This window comes from Mesoplodon densirostris, chromosome 1, assembly GCF_025265405.1.
Source record: "Mesoplodon densirostris isolate mMesDen1 chromosome 1, mMesDen1 primary haplotype, whole genome shotgun sequence".
NCBI lineage: Eukaryota > Metazoa > Chordata > Mammalia > Artiodactyla > Ziphiidae > Mesoplodon > Mesoplodon densirostris.
Window position 1 is genome coordinate 179,303,853 of NC_082661.1, and position 16,907 is coordinate 179,320,759.

The 16,907-nt window shown below is 55.7% G+C and overlaps 1 protein-coding gene across 1 annotated transcript in view; it reads right to left on the minus strand.

Moving 5' to 3' along the window:
* Window positions 1-16,907, minus strand: part of COL13A1 (collagen type XIII alpha 1 chain) — a 148,498-nt gene that overhangs the window by 57,167 nt on the left and 74,424 nt on the right. Inside the window, 7 exon segments of the mRNA XM_060092192.1 lie at window positions 1,685-1,711; window positions 2,557-2,583; window positions 2,675-2,701; window positions 5,688-5,714; window positions 6,329-6,355; window positions 7,167-7,202; window positions 15,233-15,283. Of these exon segments, the coding sequence (XP_059948175.1) occupies window positions 1,685-1,711; window positions 2,557-2,583; window positions 2,675-2,701; window positions 5,688-5,714; window positions 6,329-6,355; window positions 7,167-7,202; window positions 15,233-15,283 (222 nt within the window).

Sequence of the window (16,907 nt, forward strand, 5' to 3'; positions counted from 1 at the left end):
CCTGCCACCCCCATCAGGTCTGCAGTCCCCTCAGAAAGCCAACAGATGCCTTGCCCTAGAAGGACCCTGCTTTCCTACCCACTTCCAGAAAAACAGAAGGCGCCAGTTGCCTTGCCTTGCCCAGCGGCTGGATCCCCAAATCCACTCTCAACTGGCCTGACTCGTTACCCACACAGGCGCAGTCATACCCTGGGCTCCTCTGTGCCCTGTGGCCCTGTGGAGCCTTCTCTCCCTGCCAGCTCCCTCTTCTTGGGGTGCGCTGATGGGCAGAGAGCTCTCTCCTAACCAGCCCCATGCGTTCTCTCGGGGCTGATGACACACTGTCAAAGCGTTTAAGTTGTGTTGTCTTTTGTGCTGGGGGATGCTGTCTTTCTTTTGGGTAACATAACAATCCTGTGAGCCCATCGTTTCAAATAAACACAGCTGACCTTCTATTATTGTATCAGGATCAGGCTGGCCGGAACACCAGGGCCCCTGCTTCCCTGCAGCACATGCCGCTGACAGGCTGGCTCTGTCTGTGCTGCTGCCGGCCTGTGCCCCCAACCCAGTCTTGGCCTCACCCCCACCCCAGCCACTGACGTTCAAGGCTGTCCCCACCTTGGCCTCCCCCTGGCCTGGGAACCAGGGGTCAGAGTCTGAGTGGCCGGACCCTGCCAGCAAGGCCCTCCCAGTGGTCTTCTGGAGCCAAGGTGACCGACTCTGAGTCTGGCTTGTGCTTCTCTCCACTCCCTCAAGACCACTCCCTGGCAGGGGTGGGCGCCCAGGGCGGCCACACTGTGTGTGTGTTTGTGGGCACGATGCAGCCTATGACAGGGGGGATGGACACCTAAAGATGCTCCGCTGAGAGAGGCAAGGCCGATCCACAAAAAGAGGGGCATTTCTCTGGTCCCAGCTCACTGGGGCTCCTGCACACCTTCACTCCACCCCATCCCCAAGAATGGCTCTCTGATGTTGGCACACACATCTGAGGGTTCCCGATAGGACGACAGCAGACTTTGGGCTCTGTATCCTGGGCTGAAGCAAGGGAAAGGAAGGAGCTGGGCGGGGGCCAGGGGGGATGGGAGATCATCCCAGCCCTGAAATCCCCCACTCCACTTGGAGGGGCTTCCTTGATTCTTAAAGAAGCAAAACAGAGACTTTACCCTTGAATTGATTCAGTCAGCCTCCAATTATCTCCCACCATGGAGGTTTGGGTCCTCTGAAACAATGACTAATCCAAAAGTCCCTCTGATTCCGCCAGGGCAGGCAGATGGACACACACAAGCTGTCTCTCTCTCCCTCTCTCTCTCTCTCACACACACACCCACACACACGCACACACACACGCTGGGTAGGGAGCCAGACCCAGACTCACACAAGCCGCACGGCCTTACATTGAAGGCCATGTGCAGAGGAGCACACAGCCAGGCGTGCAGAGTTCCAGATACACACACGCGGGGGGCGTGCAGGCCCAGCCAGCACAGAGGCAGACGTACCAAGACACGCAGCTCTGCACAAACACACGCACACAACCAGGCACACTCCCAGGAGCTGGCCAAACACACCACCACCGTCACGGCACCACTCTGGCTGCTGAGTGCAGAGGGGGCTGTGTGCTCCTGGCCCCCAAGCTCTGCAGGGAAGAAGATGAGGCTAAACTGGGGGCTGTGCCCCAGGGATGGATCAGTATTTGGGGTTCACTTACCCGGTGTGGGTACTCTCCACACTGACCCTGGGGAAGAGAAGGAAGGAGAGGAGGAATCAGACCCTTGCTGTGGGGCTGTACCGTGGGGGCAACCTCAGGACTTGGGGACGCACCATGCATGTGCGTCACCCGCTGCCCCGCTCTGTCTTGGGCTGAGCTCTCTCAGGCAGGAGAACTGATTCCCTCCCTCGAGCCTGGCTGGCAGCAGGGCGGTAACCTCCAGGGCCTGCCCGGACGTGGCTCCACAGAGCCAAGGGCAGGACTCTGCCACCATACATCACATGCCATGACGGCAGAGTCAGGAGTTATGCTCCGTGCCTGGCTGGAAGCTTCTGGAAAGGCTGACCCTCTGGGTGGGTCCACCCAATGGCACTGAACAGGAGCCCATGGATGGGAATAGTAGACACCAAGGCAGGCTATGGGCAATGGGGCCCTTGGAGACGCCTTCTTGGAGCCGGGGTGCCAGGTCCCTGCACCATCCGCCTGGGGGCAAGCCCAGAAGAGCCCCCATCAGAAACTCAAGGAAGCAGAGAAGGTAGGAGGCTGGGAAGAGGGCCAGGCCAGTGGTTTACAAACTGACACCTCAAAATCCTAGAGGCTCATGGAGGTGCTCAGGAAATACCATGGGGGTGGCAGGCTGGATGGGCAGAGAAAGAGGCTGAGAAGGACCCGGCTCCAGGCCGTGCCTTCCCCCCAAAAGAAGAGCCCCACGCAGGGCAGCTTCCCTTCTCTCTCTCATATACCATGTACCACAGGGTACAGGGGATTCCCCTGGTTCTGTGGATAAAATCTGAAGTTTGAAAATAATCCTTTCCACCTGTTGGAAGGCTGCTTCTTGAGATGAAAATTCTAGAAAACCTCCATCAGCTTACCTTTTCTCCTTTTTGTCCTGGAGGTCCCTAAGAAGAGAAATGAGACAGTTAGAAACTGAGGCTAAGGACTCAGGGCCCAAAGCCTCTCTGCTGGGAAACATTGGGGCGAGGTACCAACTGGCTATCCTGGGGGACCCACCAAGCACTGTGAGGAGGAACACACACACAGGCCAGTGGCACACAGAAGGCGGGCAGAATCAGAGATGCAGGCCTGTGTAGGATTGTGCAAGAAACTTTTTGGAAAGCCTGCAGTCCTGAAGGCTGGGCTTGGCCACCCACGCCAGGTCTTCCGGTGCCCGAGATGTTCCAGCTGGTGTGGCCCAGCTCCTTCATCCACCCATGGACGTGACTAGGTGTGCCCTGCCCCCCGCACACAGCCGCGATGAAGAACAGGTGCCATCCTTCATTCATTCCCGCAACCACCAGCATCTTGTGGGCCAGCCACGGAGGAGGCTGCACGGCCACGTCAGGCAAGGCTCTGCTACTGCACACTCACGCCGTGTCCTCATGGAGCCAAAGGCACCTTCTAACGCCTACCCTCCGAGGCCTCAGCATCAACCCCATTGAACCAGAAGGGCTTCTGGGGACACGGGGGTTGGGGCAGCGCTGCAGACTTTGGGGGTTTTGGAGAAACCTTTGGCCAGAGAGAGGAAGCAGGAAGTCGGCGACTTAAGAATATTCTGGGCTCCTCGGAGGAACATAAGGGACCTTGGGGTTTCCTTCCAGGGTGTCTTGTCAAGCTCGCAGAGCTGAGGAAGGAGCCCGGGTGCAGGGTGGACCTCCTCAGTTCTCTGAGGAGGACATGGCGTCCAGCTGGGTTTCTCAGGAGCCTGACCCGAGGCCAGTGCTGAGAAGGCTTCACACTTGGCCAGTGTGGAGGGAAGGGGGGAGGATGGCGCACCTTGTTCTGAGGACCCCCTCGGAGGCAAGGCTTTCAGGATGTGCTGAGCTCACACCTGCGCTGGCCCGAGAGGAAGGCGCTGGCGTCACTCCATCTCCCGAATGAGGTGACGGAGACAAGGTCCTGCGGCTCAGTGAATGGTGGCACTGGGACGGTGAAGGTCCAGCTGTGTCCACTCTGCCACGCGCTCTGAACTGGGCTGGACCTCAGGGGGCAGGGCTTCTAAACTTGGCTGGAGCCACAGGCAGTGTCCCAGCCTCTGGGGCCCTGAGCTCCCTTCCATCCTGCAGGCCTTCCTCAGGGCCTGTGAGGACGCACCTGCCAGGCCAGTCTCTTTGGGGTTTGAAGACCACAGGATGCCCATGGACAGATCCATCTGGGTGGGAGGAAAGCCTTCTTTTGTCCCCAACTTGACAACTGGACCAACCCCAAACTGGGAAATTCCCAGGAGGTTCGTGGGAAGAGACAAGTGGTCTTTGGGACAATCCATGTGGCACCTCAGCCTATGCGGTTGGCTAAGTGTTTAGCATCAAGTTTAGCAGAATATGATGCATCTGGCAGGGAACCAGACTGCAGGGGACCAGGCCACCCTCTCTTGGGACAGAGAGAGGAGTATGATGAGAGAAGGAGGGCCAGGGGCCCAGAGGAAGAACCCAAGGGCTTGGCACTGCAGAGACTTGGAGGACTGAGTCCAGACATCCCAAATGGCAGCCCATGGGACAATCGTGGTCCCCAAGGTATTTTGTTGATCTCACACAGTTTTATTTCAATAAACTGAAATATTGAAGAGCAAGGAGAGTACAACAAAAATCTGAATTTCAAGTTTCTTTTAAGTATTTCAAGGTCCAACAACACAGGGCACCGATTAGCTCTTGAGCCTGCCCCTTTAGGACAGGTCAGGGCGATGTGCTAGCTTGGCACCTGTCGTGCTTCCTCTGTGCCAGGCACTGTTCTAAGCACTTGGTGTGAATTAACTCCTCTCGTCCTTAGGACAGCCCTGTGAGTTGTGGGACAAGCAGTGAACGCAGAGTCCTGGTTCTCCTTTACGCCACTTGGGGGGCCCCGATCCTGTCTACACCTTACATCAGATTCTCGGGGCTACTGTGAGGTGGGTGGGGCAGAGGTGACCCCCTTTTGACAGGTGAGGGTGAGCCCCAGCCCCCCATGTTGGATGCCCAGCAGCAGGTAAACCATCCAGGAAGGGAGGCGAGTGGGAGACGGACAGATGATAAGCAGGCCAAGATAATTACATTAGACAGCGTGTTGAATTAATAGCTTGGGGTCCCCGTGCCAAGCCAAACAGAAGCCTAATGGCTCTGTGGCCTGTCGGATTTTGACGGATGACTACGAGGTGGACAGGGGACCTATCACGCTGACGTGAGCTCACGGGAGAAGGGGTGGCCCTACCCTTCCCTGCTCAAGTTAGTTCTGACCCCGGAACAGATGGGGAGGACTCACGGGGGGTGAAGTGGGGTGGGGCAGAGGGATGGCAGAAAGGGGAGTCCCCTAGAAGGGTCCCTTTCTTTCTAAACAAAGGGCCCTGGCAGCAGAAGGAGACACGGTGGAGGGTAAGAGCCTACCATGTGGGTCTCACTCCCTGTTCTGTTATTTAGGCGTTGTGTAACCTCAGGCAATACACACAACCATTCTGAGCCTTGATCTGCCCTTTCATCGAGTGGGGATGATAAGCTGTTAGGAGGATAACAGAGCAGTGCCCCGCTGATGGCCATCACTATTCCTTCCGGGGTGGCACGGACTGTGTTAAGGCTCTCCAGAAGGTGGGAAGGGGCCAGGAGGAAGGTGGGGGCAGAGGTCTGCTTCTCCAGATCTGCCTTGTGCCCGGCTGGGGCAGGAGCGCCTGGAGCCCTGGGAGGCCCAGAGCAGGGAGCATGAGGAAATCAGGCTCAGGACGAAGTGCTGGATGGGTGCCTCTCGGCCCCCCGTGAGTGCTGGGTGAGAGTGGCGGTTTGGGAACACTAGCTGCTAATTCTGTGTGACACTGGCCAAGCGCAGACGCTCCCTGGACCTCCCTTTCCTCATTCTTCAGGTGGAAAAGCCCCCTGCTGCCTCTCCTCCCTGCGCTGAGCGAGGACCTAGGGGGACCCGTCGCACCCAGCCGGGGAGTGACCGTGGGCCGGCCACTCCCGCTGCCGGGCAGTGCTTCTGTGGCCCGTGAGGGCCAGGCTGACCCCCGCACCCCTCGAGGGAAGGCAGGAAAGCTGGGTCTTACCGTCTCCCCTTTTGGTCCAGGGCGGCCCTGGAACGAGAGGAGCACGAGTGCTGGGTGAGTCATTTGCACCCCAGAAGTACCCCAGCCCCACCCCCCAGTCACACAGGGCTCCTCCCGTGAATGTGTGTGTCTGGGGCCCAGTGAAAAGGACTGAGATGAGCAGAGAGGAGCTCTGGACGGGAAGCAGCCTCCATGTGGACTTGGGCACGTGTCGGCGCTCGCTCGACCGAGATGGAGACGCCGAGCAGCACACAGGAGGTGCCCTGCGTGGCTGGGGGGTAGGGCGCGAGCCAGAGCTCTCCAGCCCTCTCCTCTCCCGCGGCCTCCTTGCCTCACTACCTTCCAGCCTCATCCAGGAGGCCCTAGAATCAGCAGATTCTAGGATGGCTCTTGCTCCAGATACTGAGAGTGCAGCTTGGAGGCCGTGGACTTGTGCCCAGGGGAGGCTCATGGGGGACAGGGCAACTCATTCAAATGGCCTCTCTTCCCCTTCCCACTGGCAACGACGTTCCGCCCCAAGAATGTTCATTTTATCTGAAGCGTCTTCCAAGGAGTCGAGGTCTTGCAGAAGGACTAGGAGACCCCGGGTTAGTGACCTGGCCTAAGTAGGGGGAGCCCACAGCCCGAGAGGGTCCACTCACCGGTTTGCCGTCAAGCCCAATGGGACCCTGAAAGAGAAAGAGGCCAGATGTAAAGACCGAGTATCACAGCTGTCCTGGCAGAGAGGCAGCCTGAGAGGTAGTTAAGGGCACAGGTTCTGCACTGTAGCAAGTTAGGGTTCACATCTCTGCTTCACCACTTGCTGCTATGAGACCATGGGTAAGCTTAAACCTCGGTTTCCCATTCTAAAGTGGGGAGTAAAAGAATCTCCCATGAGGGGTCTTTGTGAGTGAACGAAATGCCACCTGCCCCGTGCTGGCGCGAGGGAGAACCTGACGGGTGGCAGTCGCCATGGTATCAAAGTCCTTTTCACCTCGAGTGGAAAGTGGAGGGCGTGTTCCTGGAAAGCAGGGCTGGCCAGCACCGAGGCCTGCGGGAAAGGGGGAGCTGGCTGCTCCCTGCCCTCCTCTCATAATCTGTCTTAGGCCTTAGGCAGGGCTCCCAGGACATCCAGAGAGCCACATGACTGCCCCCAGCAGGCGGATCTGCTCTCAAAGCCAGGTCAGAGGTGGCCTCCGAGTGGTGCATCATCTGCCCCACAGTCCAGGGTCCTGCAGGGCTGGCCAGCCTGTGACTTCACAGCCTGTCCTGTCTGCCATCCCTGTAGTTCCGTGTTGATGTCCCTGTCCCCTCCTGCACTATGAGCCGAGCGCTGGGCTACTCTCCTCAGTTAGTCTCCACGAAAGGCTGTAGGAGAGGGTCCTTACCGATGGGAATTTGGAATGGCAAAAGCAGTCTGAGGGCCAGCCCTGCCTGAAGTTTAACACAGCCAGGCCCAGGAATTGCCAGGGGCACAGCTGACCAGTCCTCTCCACTTACCGGAAATCCAGGAAAACCTCGAGTGCCTGGCTGACCCTGAAAAGAGCAGGAGAGGAGTGAGTGTGGGTGAGGAGGAGAGGAAGCCACACCTTAGTCCCCGGTTCACCTTGGCTCCCAGAGGGTCAGTGGTTTCCCTCCCACTCCTCTCTGATCATCCGTGAGAGACACAGGCTGTGAGGCGGGATGGAGAAAGGAGATGGACCATCATAGGAAATCTCCTCCAGGGAGTGGGGTGGGGAAGGGAAAAGCAGGTGGCCAGCATCCTTTGGGTCTTTCTGGGAAGTAGCCTGCCAGAGTTCCTAACTGCCCACCCGGATGCTCTGAACCTCGGCATGGGAGTGGGATGGAGAGCAAGGACAATGGGGACTCAGCCTACAGCGCGCTGAACTCCTGGACTGGGATCGTCTAAGTCCTCTTCACTTACACAGTCATTGTTCATGGTCACCTATCTAACGATGGTTTGGATATTGGAAATTGGCCTTTGGAAGGTGTTTTCAGACCAGAACAGGTCAGACTGCCCACTGTCCTCTCGCCCTGGCTAATAGGGCTCTCCTGCTTGGGCAATCTCTGGGTCCCCCAATCTTTGTGGGATGCAGAGCAATCATGTCCATTTTTCCGGAGGTACAGAGTGCACAGATCGGTATTCAGGTTGGAGATTAGAAGCTGGTTCACTGGCCAGATTCAGGACAAAAGAGAAGTGCGGAGGTGAGAAGAAGCCTGAGACTGTGCAGACCCAGGGCTGGAACGGGCTGACCAGGTGGTCCAGGGTGATGGAGAGCTAAGAAACCTGGGTCCTGTCACTCCCCTTCTCAAGAACCAGCAAGGGTTCTCTTCTGCTCACATGTCATTCAAGGTCAGCCTCAATCTCATCCTGATGCACCATTTTAGCTCCTTTCCTGCCTCATCTTCCTACATACTCTCTGCTTGGGCACCCTGGCTCACCTGCCTTTCAGTGGACACACCACATCTTTCACACGATTAGCTTTCAGCTTGAAGTCTCCCCTTGACTGAGATGGCCTCAGTCTCTTCCCAAGCTTGGGGTTTTGACTCTGGCAGACTGAGTTCTAATCGTGTCTCCACTGCCACCAATGGCTATGGGACTCTGAGCAAATGGCTTAACCTCCCTGGGCATCAGTCTCCTCATCTATAGAATGGGGATAACTGTATAAACTCATAGGGTCGTTCAGCTATATTTGTAAAGCCTATTGAAATGGTAGCTGCCATCATCAGATGTTTGTTAAACTGAACTGAACCTAGGAGCACCAGAATAAAGCAAGGTTGTCTTTGATCCAATGTCTTAGGATCAATGGAGGTTTGTCCTTGCCAAGCAGTCGTTTCAGAATTGGCCCTTATCCAGAGGAAGATTCCTCTGGGTCCAACTGCTGTAAACCTGAAACATCTCCAGGCTGCTTGGGTCTTCCTTGAAGCTGTGGACGTGGATGCCTCTGTTCCGAGGGGACAAGGCTGGGTGGGATGGGGTCCCTGCCGTCAGGGTCCAGGCAGGGAGCCAGCTGGAGCATGCTGTGGGCCCGGGATGGGCTTGTGGGAAGCATCCCGAAGGGCAAGAGCGTGGAGATGCCACTCATGTACCAGAAGTGCCCCAGGCCTCTCTCCTCTCAAGGATAAGTGATGCTAAGAATAGCACTAAGAAGAAAACCTGGATACCACCCAGTGTAAACTTCCAGCTACGCTGAATGCTGAGAGGCCTGAAGAAGAGGTCAGGAGGAGAGGATTCCAAGAAACATCTTCAAGTCCCACTCTGGGTAATGTTTACATGATAGGGATAATGACACGGTTTGCTAATTACAGAGCTGTCCCTGGTAGCAGGATGCATCTCTCCAACCCAGAGCCAAATCCAGGGCTAACCAAAGCTTTTTCAGGGATCTTGGGAAGAATGTTGTCATTGACCAAATGGAAACTGGGACTCTACTTCCTGGAGAGGTCAGGCCTTGGTGAGGCACTTGGAGAGGCTTGGAAATGGATTTTAGTTTCCATGTCTTCATACCTATACTGAAGGTGGACCTCTCTTCCAACGTTTATTGACCCATCCTATTTATTTGTGAACTGCCTGTTTGTATTCTTTACCAATAATTCCTACTACGTTTATCTTTTTCCTACTGATTTGAGTAAAGCTCTTTGTCAAGAATAGTAACTGAGAGTCATATGTGTTGCAAATATTCTTTCCAATTTGGCATTTATCTTTTTTATGGTATATTTTCTGCTGTATGGAAGTTCTACATTTATGCCGACAAACATATCAATATTTTCCTATGGCCTCTGGGTTTTATTTTAGGTCATGCTTTTTTTAAAATTTATTTATTTATTTATTTATTTTTGGCAGTATTGGATCTTCATTGCTGCACACGGGCTTTCTCTAGTTGAGGCGAGCGGGGGCTACTCTTCGTTGCAGTGTGCGGGCTTCTCATTGCAGTGGCTTCTCTTGTTGCAGAGCACAGGCTCTAGGCAGGTGGGCTTCAGTAGTTGTGGCACACGGGCTCATTAGTTGTGGCTTGCGGGTTCTACAGTGCAGGCTCAGTAGTTGTGGCGCATGGGCTTAGCTGCTCTGTGGCATGTGGGATCTTCCCGGGACAGGGCTCGAACCCGTGTCCCCTGCATTGGCAGGCGGATTCTTAACCACTGCACCACCAGGGAAGTCTTTAGGTCATGTTTTGAAGGGACTTCCTCAGTTCAGAATTATAAATGTTTGCTCATGCTTTGTCCTTATATTTTATGGCTGCATGTTTTACATCTGAGTATTTTGTTCATTTGAAATTTACTCTGATTTCTAAACTGTTTGTCAGTTGTCTCAGCATCATTTCCTGAACAATCTATCTTCTCTATTGTGAAATGAAGCCTTTATCATGGACCAAATTCCCAGATGTGTTTGACTTTACTTCTGTTCTATTTGTTGTTTTAATTGCTCTCTTCTTTTTTTTTTTTTTTTTTTTTTGCTGTACGCGGGCCTCTCACTGCTGTGGCCTCTCCCGTTGCGGAGCACAGGCTCCGGACACACAGGCTCCGCGGCCATGGCTCGCGGGCCCAGCCGCTCCGCGGCATGTGGGATCTTCCAGGATCGGGGCACGAACCCGTGTCCCCTGCATCGGCAGGCGGACTCTCAACCACTGCGCCACCAGGGAAGCCCCAATTGCTCTGTTTCTATAATACGTTTTGATGGCTGGTAGAACAACTAAACCCCTCCTCCCCTACCCCCCTTACTCTAGGTTTCAAAAAGTTTCTGAAATTCTCATAACTTTTTTTTTTTCCAAATGAAATTGAATGTTATTTTGTTGGACTCCTAACTCCACCCCCCAGATTCATGGGTATTAGGATCATGTTAAAATTATGGATAGATTTATTTGTAGATTAATTTACAGATTAATGTTATATCCTTCTATACAAGAACAAGGGAAATAAGCTTTACATTGCTCTCTAAAATCTCTTCCTTTAATTCAAGGCCAGGGAAGACAGGGAGCCAAGTGCATCCCTGTTTTTCGGAAGTGGACCCCTACGTCTACTCCTCCCTACCTTCCTCCTGCCTGCATTTGTGTGGGGTAAAGCAACACAAACTGAAGTTTCTGGTAGGAAGGACGCTACCAGGAGCTCTCCCTTCCCTCTTATCTAACCCCTGAAAGAGGGCCAGTCGTGGATCTGTCCAGAGCCTGCCTTATTCTACCTCCGCTACCCCAAGTCAGTGCTGGCTATCTTTTAAACAAGACTCTGCTGGTAAATGCTTAATCACGTTCGGGAGAGTGGGAGAGGAGAGCCCTGCTTTGTACAGCATTTGCCAAATTCTGTAAATCTGTGATTCTGTAAATACTCCCACCACAGCCCGTTTTAAGCTTGAAAAGTGATGTCACTGAACGCAGAGTTGGGAGGGGGTGTGTATGACCCACCCTCGTGAGCCGTCTCCACTCACTCTGACCTCCGGCAGCAAACGGAGGGCCAAACATTACAAGGACATCCCAAATCTATCACCTTCAGATTGAACTCATCTGCCCCCGCAAAATCTGCTTCTCCCTTTGGGGAAGGGCACTGCCAGGCACTCCGTTACTCAAGTCCGAAAGGTGGGGTCACCTTGAACTCCTCTTTCTCCGTCAATTCTCATTTTTATCATCACTAAATTCCATCGATTCCCCTTCCAACATATCTCGCCAGTCCAGCCCTCCCACCAGCCCCACTCCCACTGACTATGCTCCAGTCCAGGCCTTGACGCTTACAAGTCCCTTCCTGCCAGCCCCCTACCTGCAGCCTCTTCTAAGCATGCTCCGTGCTGGAGCAGGAAGGATCAGGGTAGCTTTTTTTTTTTTTTTGCGGTACTCGGGCCTCTCACTGTTGTGGCCTCTCCCGTTGCGGAGCACAGGCTCCAGACGTGCAGGCTCAGCGGCCATGTTTCACGGGCCCAGCCGCTCCGCAGCATGTGGGATCCTCCTGGACTGGGGCACGAAGCCGCGTCCCCTGCATCGGCAGGCAGACTCTCAACCACTGCGCCACCAGGGAAGCCCCAGGGGAGCTTTGTAAACTGCAAGTCTGATCGTGTCCCTCCTCAGCAGAACACAACCCCAGGGGTCTGCATTGCCCTCGGGGTAAAATCCTGACTCCCGAACATTGCGTCCTTCATGATCGGGCCCTTGCTCACCCCGCCAACCTCCCTCTCACCATCCTTGCTCTTGCTTTGCTCTGGAAAGAACTTTCCCCATTTCTCTGGTAGTTTACGGGAACCGCTCCTGCCTTGGAGTCTCAGCACTCCTCCCCAGCCTTGGTACCTGGGACCTCTGTTCCTCCTTGATCACAGTTTAGTTAACTCTTCCTCCCGGAAGCCTTCCCTGCCTGCCCTCACCCCAAGTCAGGTGCCTCCTCCGTATCTTCCACAGCTCCCTAACCGCCCCCAGCTGAGCGCTGACTGTCTGTACTATAATCACTATGGGATGGCTTCTCTCTGCAAAGGGGCAAGCGGGCTGCAGTCAGGTTTTCATCGTCTACCCAGCACCTAGGATGTCGTAGGTGCCTGACAAATATTAATGGAACGAATAAATGAAGAAACACTCAATGGGTATATTGCCCTGGTGTCTCCTTGTGAATGAGGGCTGGAAAGCTCCTCCTGGCCCCTGAAGAGAACCTGGGGTCTCTGCGAAAGAATGAGCTCCCTTTGAGATGGGGGGCATTTCCTAGCCTGGCAGCTGACCTCCCCAGTGCCTGTGGGGCCAGCCAGCATCTCGGGGTCCCAGCCTCCCGCTCAGTTTAATGGGGCCTGCTGCTCCGGCATCTTGCCTCACTGGAATGTGAAGCATCCTTCTCCAAAGTGCCCGGGTGGTGCCCCCTTTGCATGGACCGTTTACGAAGCTGCAAGACAGGAGGCAGGTGGCCCCTGAGAGTGGCAAGGCTGGTTCTCATTAGCAGCATGTGTCCTAGGCCTTTCCTGGCTGAGTGGAAAGCCACGTGTTCCCCATCATCCCGGGCCGCAGAGGGCTTGCCCACTTGACCTCTACCCCTTAACTGCAATCGGTCCCATGGTCTCCTGCGGTCCCCTGCTCTCAGCAGCTCCAGGTGGCTTCCTAGGAGGAGCTAAGGGGGTTGCCCTGGTGTCTAGCGAGGACTCAGCAGGGGCGGCCCCAGCCATCTGGGTGAAGGTCTCACACACACAGGCCAAAATCCGAGGACACTGGGCTTGATCAAGCCTCCTGGTGCCATAAAGCCTCTCCTAACATCGACACAACACTCACAGGGAGGACTGTTTTTTCAAGGTAAATATCCTTTTTAAACAGTAGAGCTTAAAGCGTGGAAGGCGGTGTTGGAGAAAGAATGCTGGCTTTGGAATGAGGCCGACTGGGCCCAAACCAAGCTCCAGCACTGAGGAGCCGTGTGACCACAGGCCAGTTATGGACCTCTGTTTCCCGCTCTGTGAAATGGGCTGGCAGCTTTCCTGGGGGCCGGAGGGACTGAAGGAGGCTGGCACATACACAGGCTTTCAGCGTAGGACCTAGCATGCCTCCTAGGTGTCCAGGAGAGGGAAGCTATTGCTATTACCGGAACAGAAGGTAATTTTCACCGTTGGAACCATGTCCAGCGCGGTGGGTATAGTTATACACGCTGGGCTGGAAGCAGGGGGAGCTGAGGCAGACCCTGACCCCGGAGCATATTATCCAGAAGTGGGGCCTTTTCAACCACTTCTAGGTATCCAGCTGACACGACACTGCTAAAAGATGCTGCTAAGAGGGTGTGAGAGGACCAGCCTGATCCACACAAGGGAACATCTGTGGTCCGACCAGGAGGCCGACAGAGATACTGGCCAAAGGGTAGGGCCTGTATTCTGTGTTACTGCCCTGTCCTCCTAACAGGTCCACCCCAGACTCAGTCCTTGCCGTTGGAACCTGGGGGACAGTCTTTCTCTGTGACCTCCCCATCTCCTAGTCGCCCCCTGGCTGGGCACCCCACCTGGGCTCAGGGCATCCACACTGTGGCTCCCCCAGTACACGAGGGGGCTTACAGCCCACTGGGACGGTGGCCACGTGAGCCAGAAGCACAGGTGATGGGAACCCTGTGGCTGGGTAGCAGTAGGGGTCAGAGTGTAGACTCTGAGCACACGGCCCGGGCTGAGTGTCAAATCCCAGCACCATGGCCACACTCTCATGTATGACCTTCGGCAAGTCACTCAGCCTCGCTGTGCCCTGCTTTTCTCATCTATAAAATAGAGGTGCTAATAGTACCTACCTGTGGAGTTCTCATGAGGATTAAGTGAGCTGCTATGTGTAAAGGTGTTAAGATACTGCCTGCCACAGTGCAAAGTGTCAGCCCTCAGCACTGTCGCGTGGTCTGAGCTGGTAGAAACCTTGCAGGGAAGGCCTGTCCACGCAGCCCAGGCCCCTTCAAGCCCTGCCTCCAGCCCAGGCCCCTGGCCTGCCCGCCAGCCTTGCTCCCCAGCTCCATCCTTCGGCTACTCTCTCTGACCTTCTTGGTTCTCCTTCTCTGCTCCCAGCTCTCACCATAGCCCCTTCCTGGCTGCATAGCCGTCAGGGCCTTGGACGCCAGCTTAGCAATTTGCTCTCTGACCCCCCTCCTCTCCCTAGTCAGTGGGTAGGAGCCTCCCGCTTCCCATTGAAGGCAGGGGAATGGGTAGGGGGGCTTCATCACCCATTGGGCTAGGCCCTGGGAGCATGAGGCTAGGCCTCTGTGTCCCCACCCCTCTCAACCATGTATGGCAGGTCAGGAAAAGAGCACAGCAGAGCATGGAGACTGCAGCCTGTTGCTGTGGGGGGAGCCCTGGGCGCCTGGGGTCCTGGGTTCTAACGCTGCTTCGGCCTCTATGTGTGGGACCCTGGCCAAGCCCCTTCCTCTCCCAAGGCCTCAGTTTCCCCTTCTGAGAAGGCTGTGTTAGACCATCCTTGAGGTCCTTTCCACCCCGACATTTGGCGATTTTATCAAAGTCCCTTGGGTCGGACGCTCTTTGAGAAAAACAGCCATTCCTCCTTCCCATAGTCGCGCTATCTTCCCGCAGCATCGCCCACGCCCCACTCTTGGTCCCTAAGGAAGCATATCTGAGGGGAAGGCTCTCTGCTTTTCCCAAGCCCCCAGCCACTGGGTGGAGGGGACTGGGACCCAGCACTGAGCACAGAAACAGGGCCTTTGAGGGCGAGAGGCGGGTTGGGCTCTGTCAAGAGCAGGAGTGGGTGCTTGGCTCAGGAGACCTGGGCTCTGGGCTAACTGCTTCTTGGGCTTCTGGAACGTGTCCCCGGGAAAGCTGGAGCATGGCCACCACCGCCCTCCCGGGAGAGAAGCCAGCACTTTCTCCCTCTGCCTGTGAACAGCAGGGCCGCCTCACAGCTGCTGTTGTTTCACGGCTAGAGGCTAGGGCCTTGTGAACCCTCCCGAGAGGCTGTAACTGAGGTAGGTTTAGTCAGGCTGCTTTCTTTAACATCAACAGCAGCACTGAAGCCTGGCCCAGCGGACCTCGTCCCCGGGGCAGCCGTCACACCCAGAGACATGGCCAGGACCCACGCTGCCCCCCCCCCACAGGCCTCCTTACTAACTCACCCATCCCTCCACCCCAAGGAAAGGCAAAAGCCACTTACGGGGGGGCCGCGGGGACCGATGATGGACATCCCGGCATCTCCTGGGGCCCCCTGTTGGGGAGAGAAAGAGGGAGGAGGGGGAGAGGGAGGGGGGCAGGGGTGGGAGGGGAAGAATAGAAGGGGGCAGCTGGCAGGTGGGGAAGGTGGAGTGGGTGAGGGTGGGACCCGAGAGCCAGAGGCCAGAGGACAAAGCGGGGCAGAGGATATGGGGGAAGGTGAGGGACCCAGAGGAGTGGAGATGAAAAGGGAATGGATGGAACATTCGAGAAGGATTGAGAAGGGCAGTGGGGAAGCAGGAGGAACGAAGAGAGAAGAGACGTGAGCAAGAGCATGTGATGTGGGGACCAGGGAAAGAGGGCGGTGGGGTCCCAGGCCGGAAGCGGGAGAAAAGGATTCGGTGCAGTGATGGGCAAGAGCAGGCACAGGGAGAGGGGAGGGGGGAGGGAGGGAGAGAGGAGGCCTCAGCTCAGCCATGGCTGCTCAGGCCCCAGAGGCATCCCCACAGGTCCCTGCTCAGGGTGTTCCCAACCTGCCCCAGCCCCAGCCAAGTTTCACACCCCCTGAGGTCTTCTTCCCCAGCCCCAAATGGCCACACGGCTTCACACCCTGTAACTGCTGAACAGCAGCCCGCCCGCCCTGGGCTGGAGCTGCTGTAAAGAGAGGGTGGGGAGAAGACACACACTTGCTGTGTGGGCCCAGCAGCCCTGAGCCTGAAGGTTGGAGCTGCCTTGGCTTCTAGTCCTGGTGTGAGAGTGACACAGAGAGGTTAAGTCTGGGGCAGAGTTATCAACATAGAGAGGATGGTGGATGCTGGGCTGGGGGCTCAAAGTACCATGTGGTCCAGCTGCCTAGATAAACCTGTGTGTGTGTGTGTGTGTGTGTGTGTGTGTGTGTGTATTTCTGCTGGGGGCTGGGGAAGGGTGACAGAAGGAGGATGAAGGGTGTATGGAACACAGGTGGGGGTGGGAGGTGATGCTCTGGCAGAAGGATCCAGACTGTGCCCGGCTGGAGGAGGGCAGGATGCTGCTTCCCACTAGGAGTCCACCCCTCCTGGCAGAGGAAACACCCAGGCCTCACTTCCAGGTCCTGCTGTGCCATCATGGAACCTCTCTGAGCCCACATACCTCCTCTGTGAAGGGATGCTGAGAGCGGCTCTGCTGTGCTTACAGGGCAAAGGACGGAAATGCATTTGTAAAATGTCATGCCTCACACGCAGGTGAGGAGTGATTTCAAATTAGCAACTGTTTATGCCATTGTAATTACACAAGGGTTTTTATACAAGGTGGTGTAGTGTGACGGTTAGGAGCCAGAACACTCGGGTTTGAAGCCCATCTCTGCTCCCTGACAGCTGACCTTGGGCTACTAAACTTCTCTCTGCCTCAGTTTCCTTATCTGTACTGCAGGGATAATAGCACCTGTCTCATAGGGTGGATGTGAAAATCTCATGAGATAATGGTGTAAAGTGCTTAAAAGGACACCTGGTCTACGAAGGGGCTAGCAAGTGTCTGCTATTGTCCTTACAGTGATTGTGTCCCCCATCTTTCTCCTGGGTGGTTTAGCCCCCTGTGAGGGTGAGACCCACAGTCTTCACTTCATTTGGAGGACAGCATAGCACAGTGGTTAGGGACCCCAGTCTTGGAGTCAGGCGCCATGGGGCTCCTCGCCAGCTCTCTCA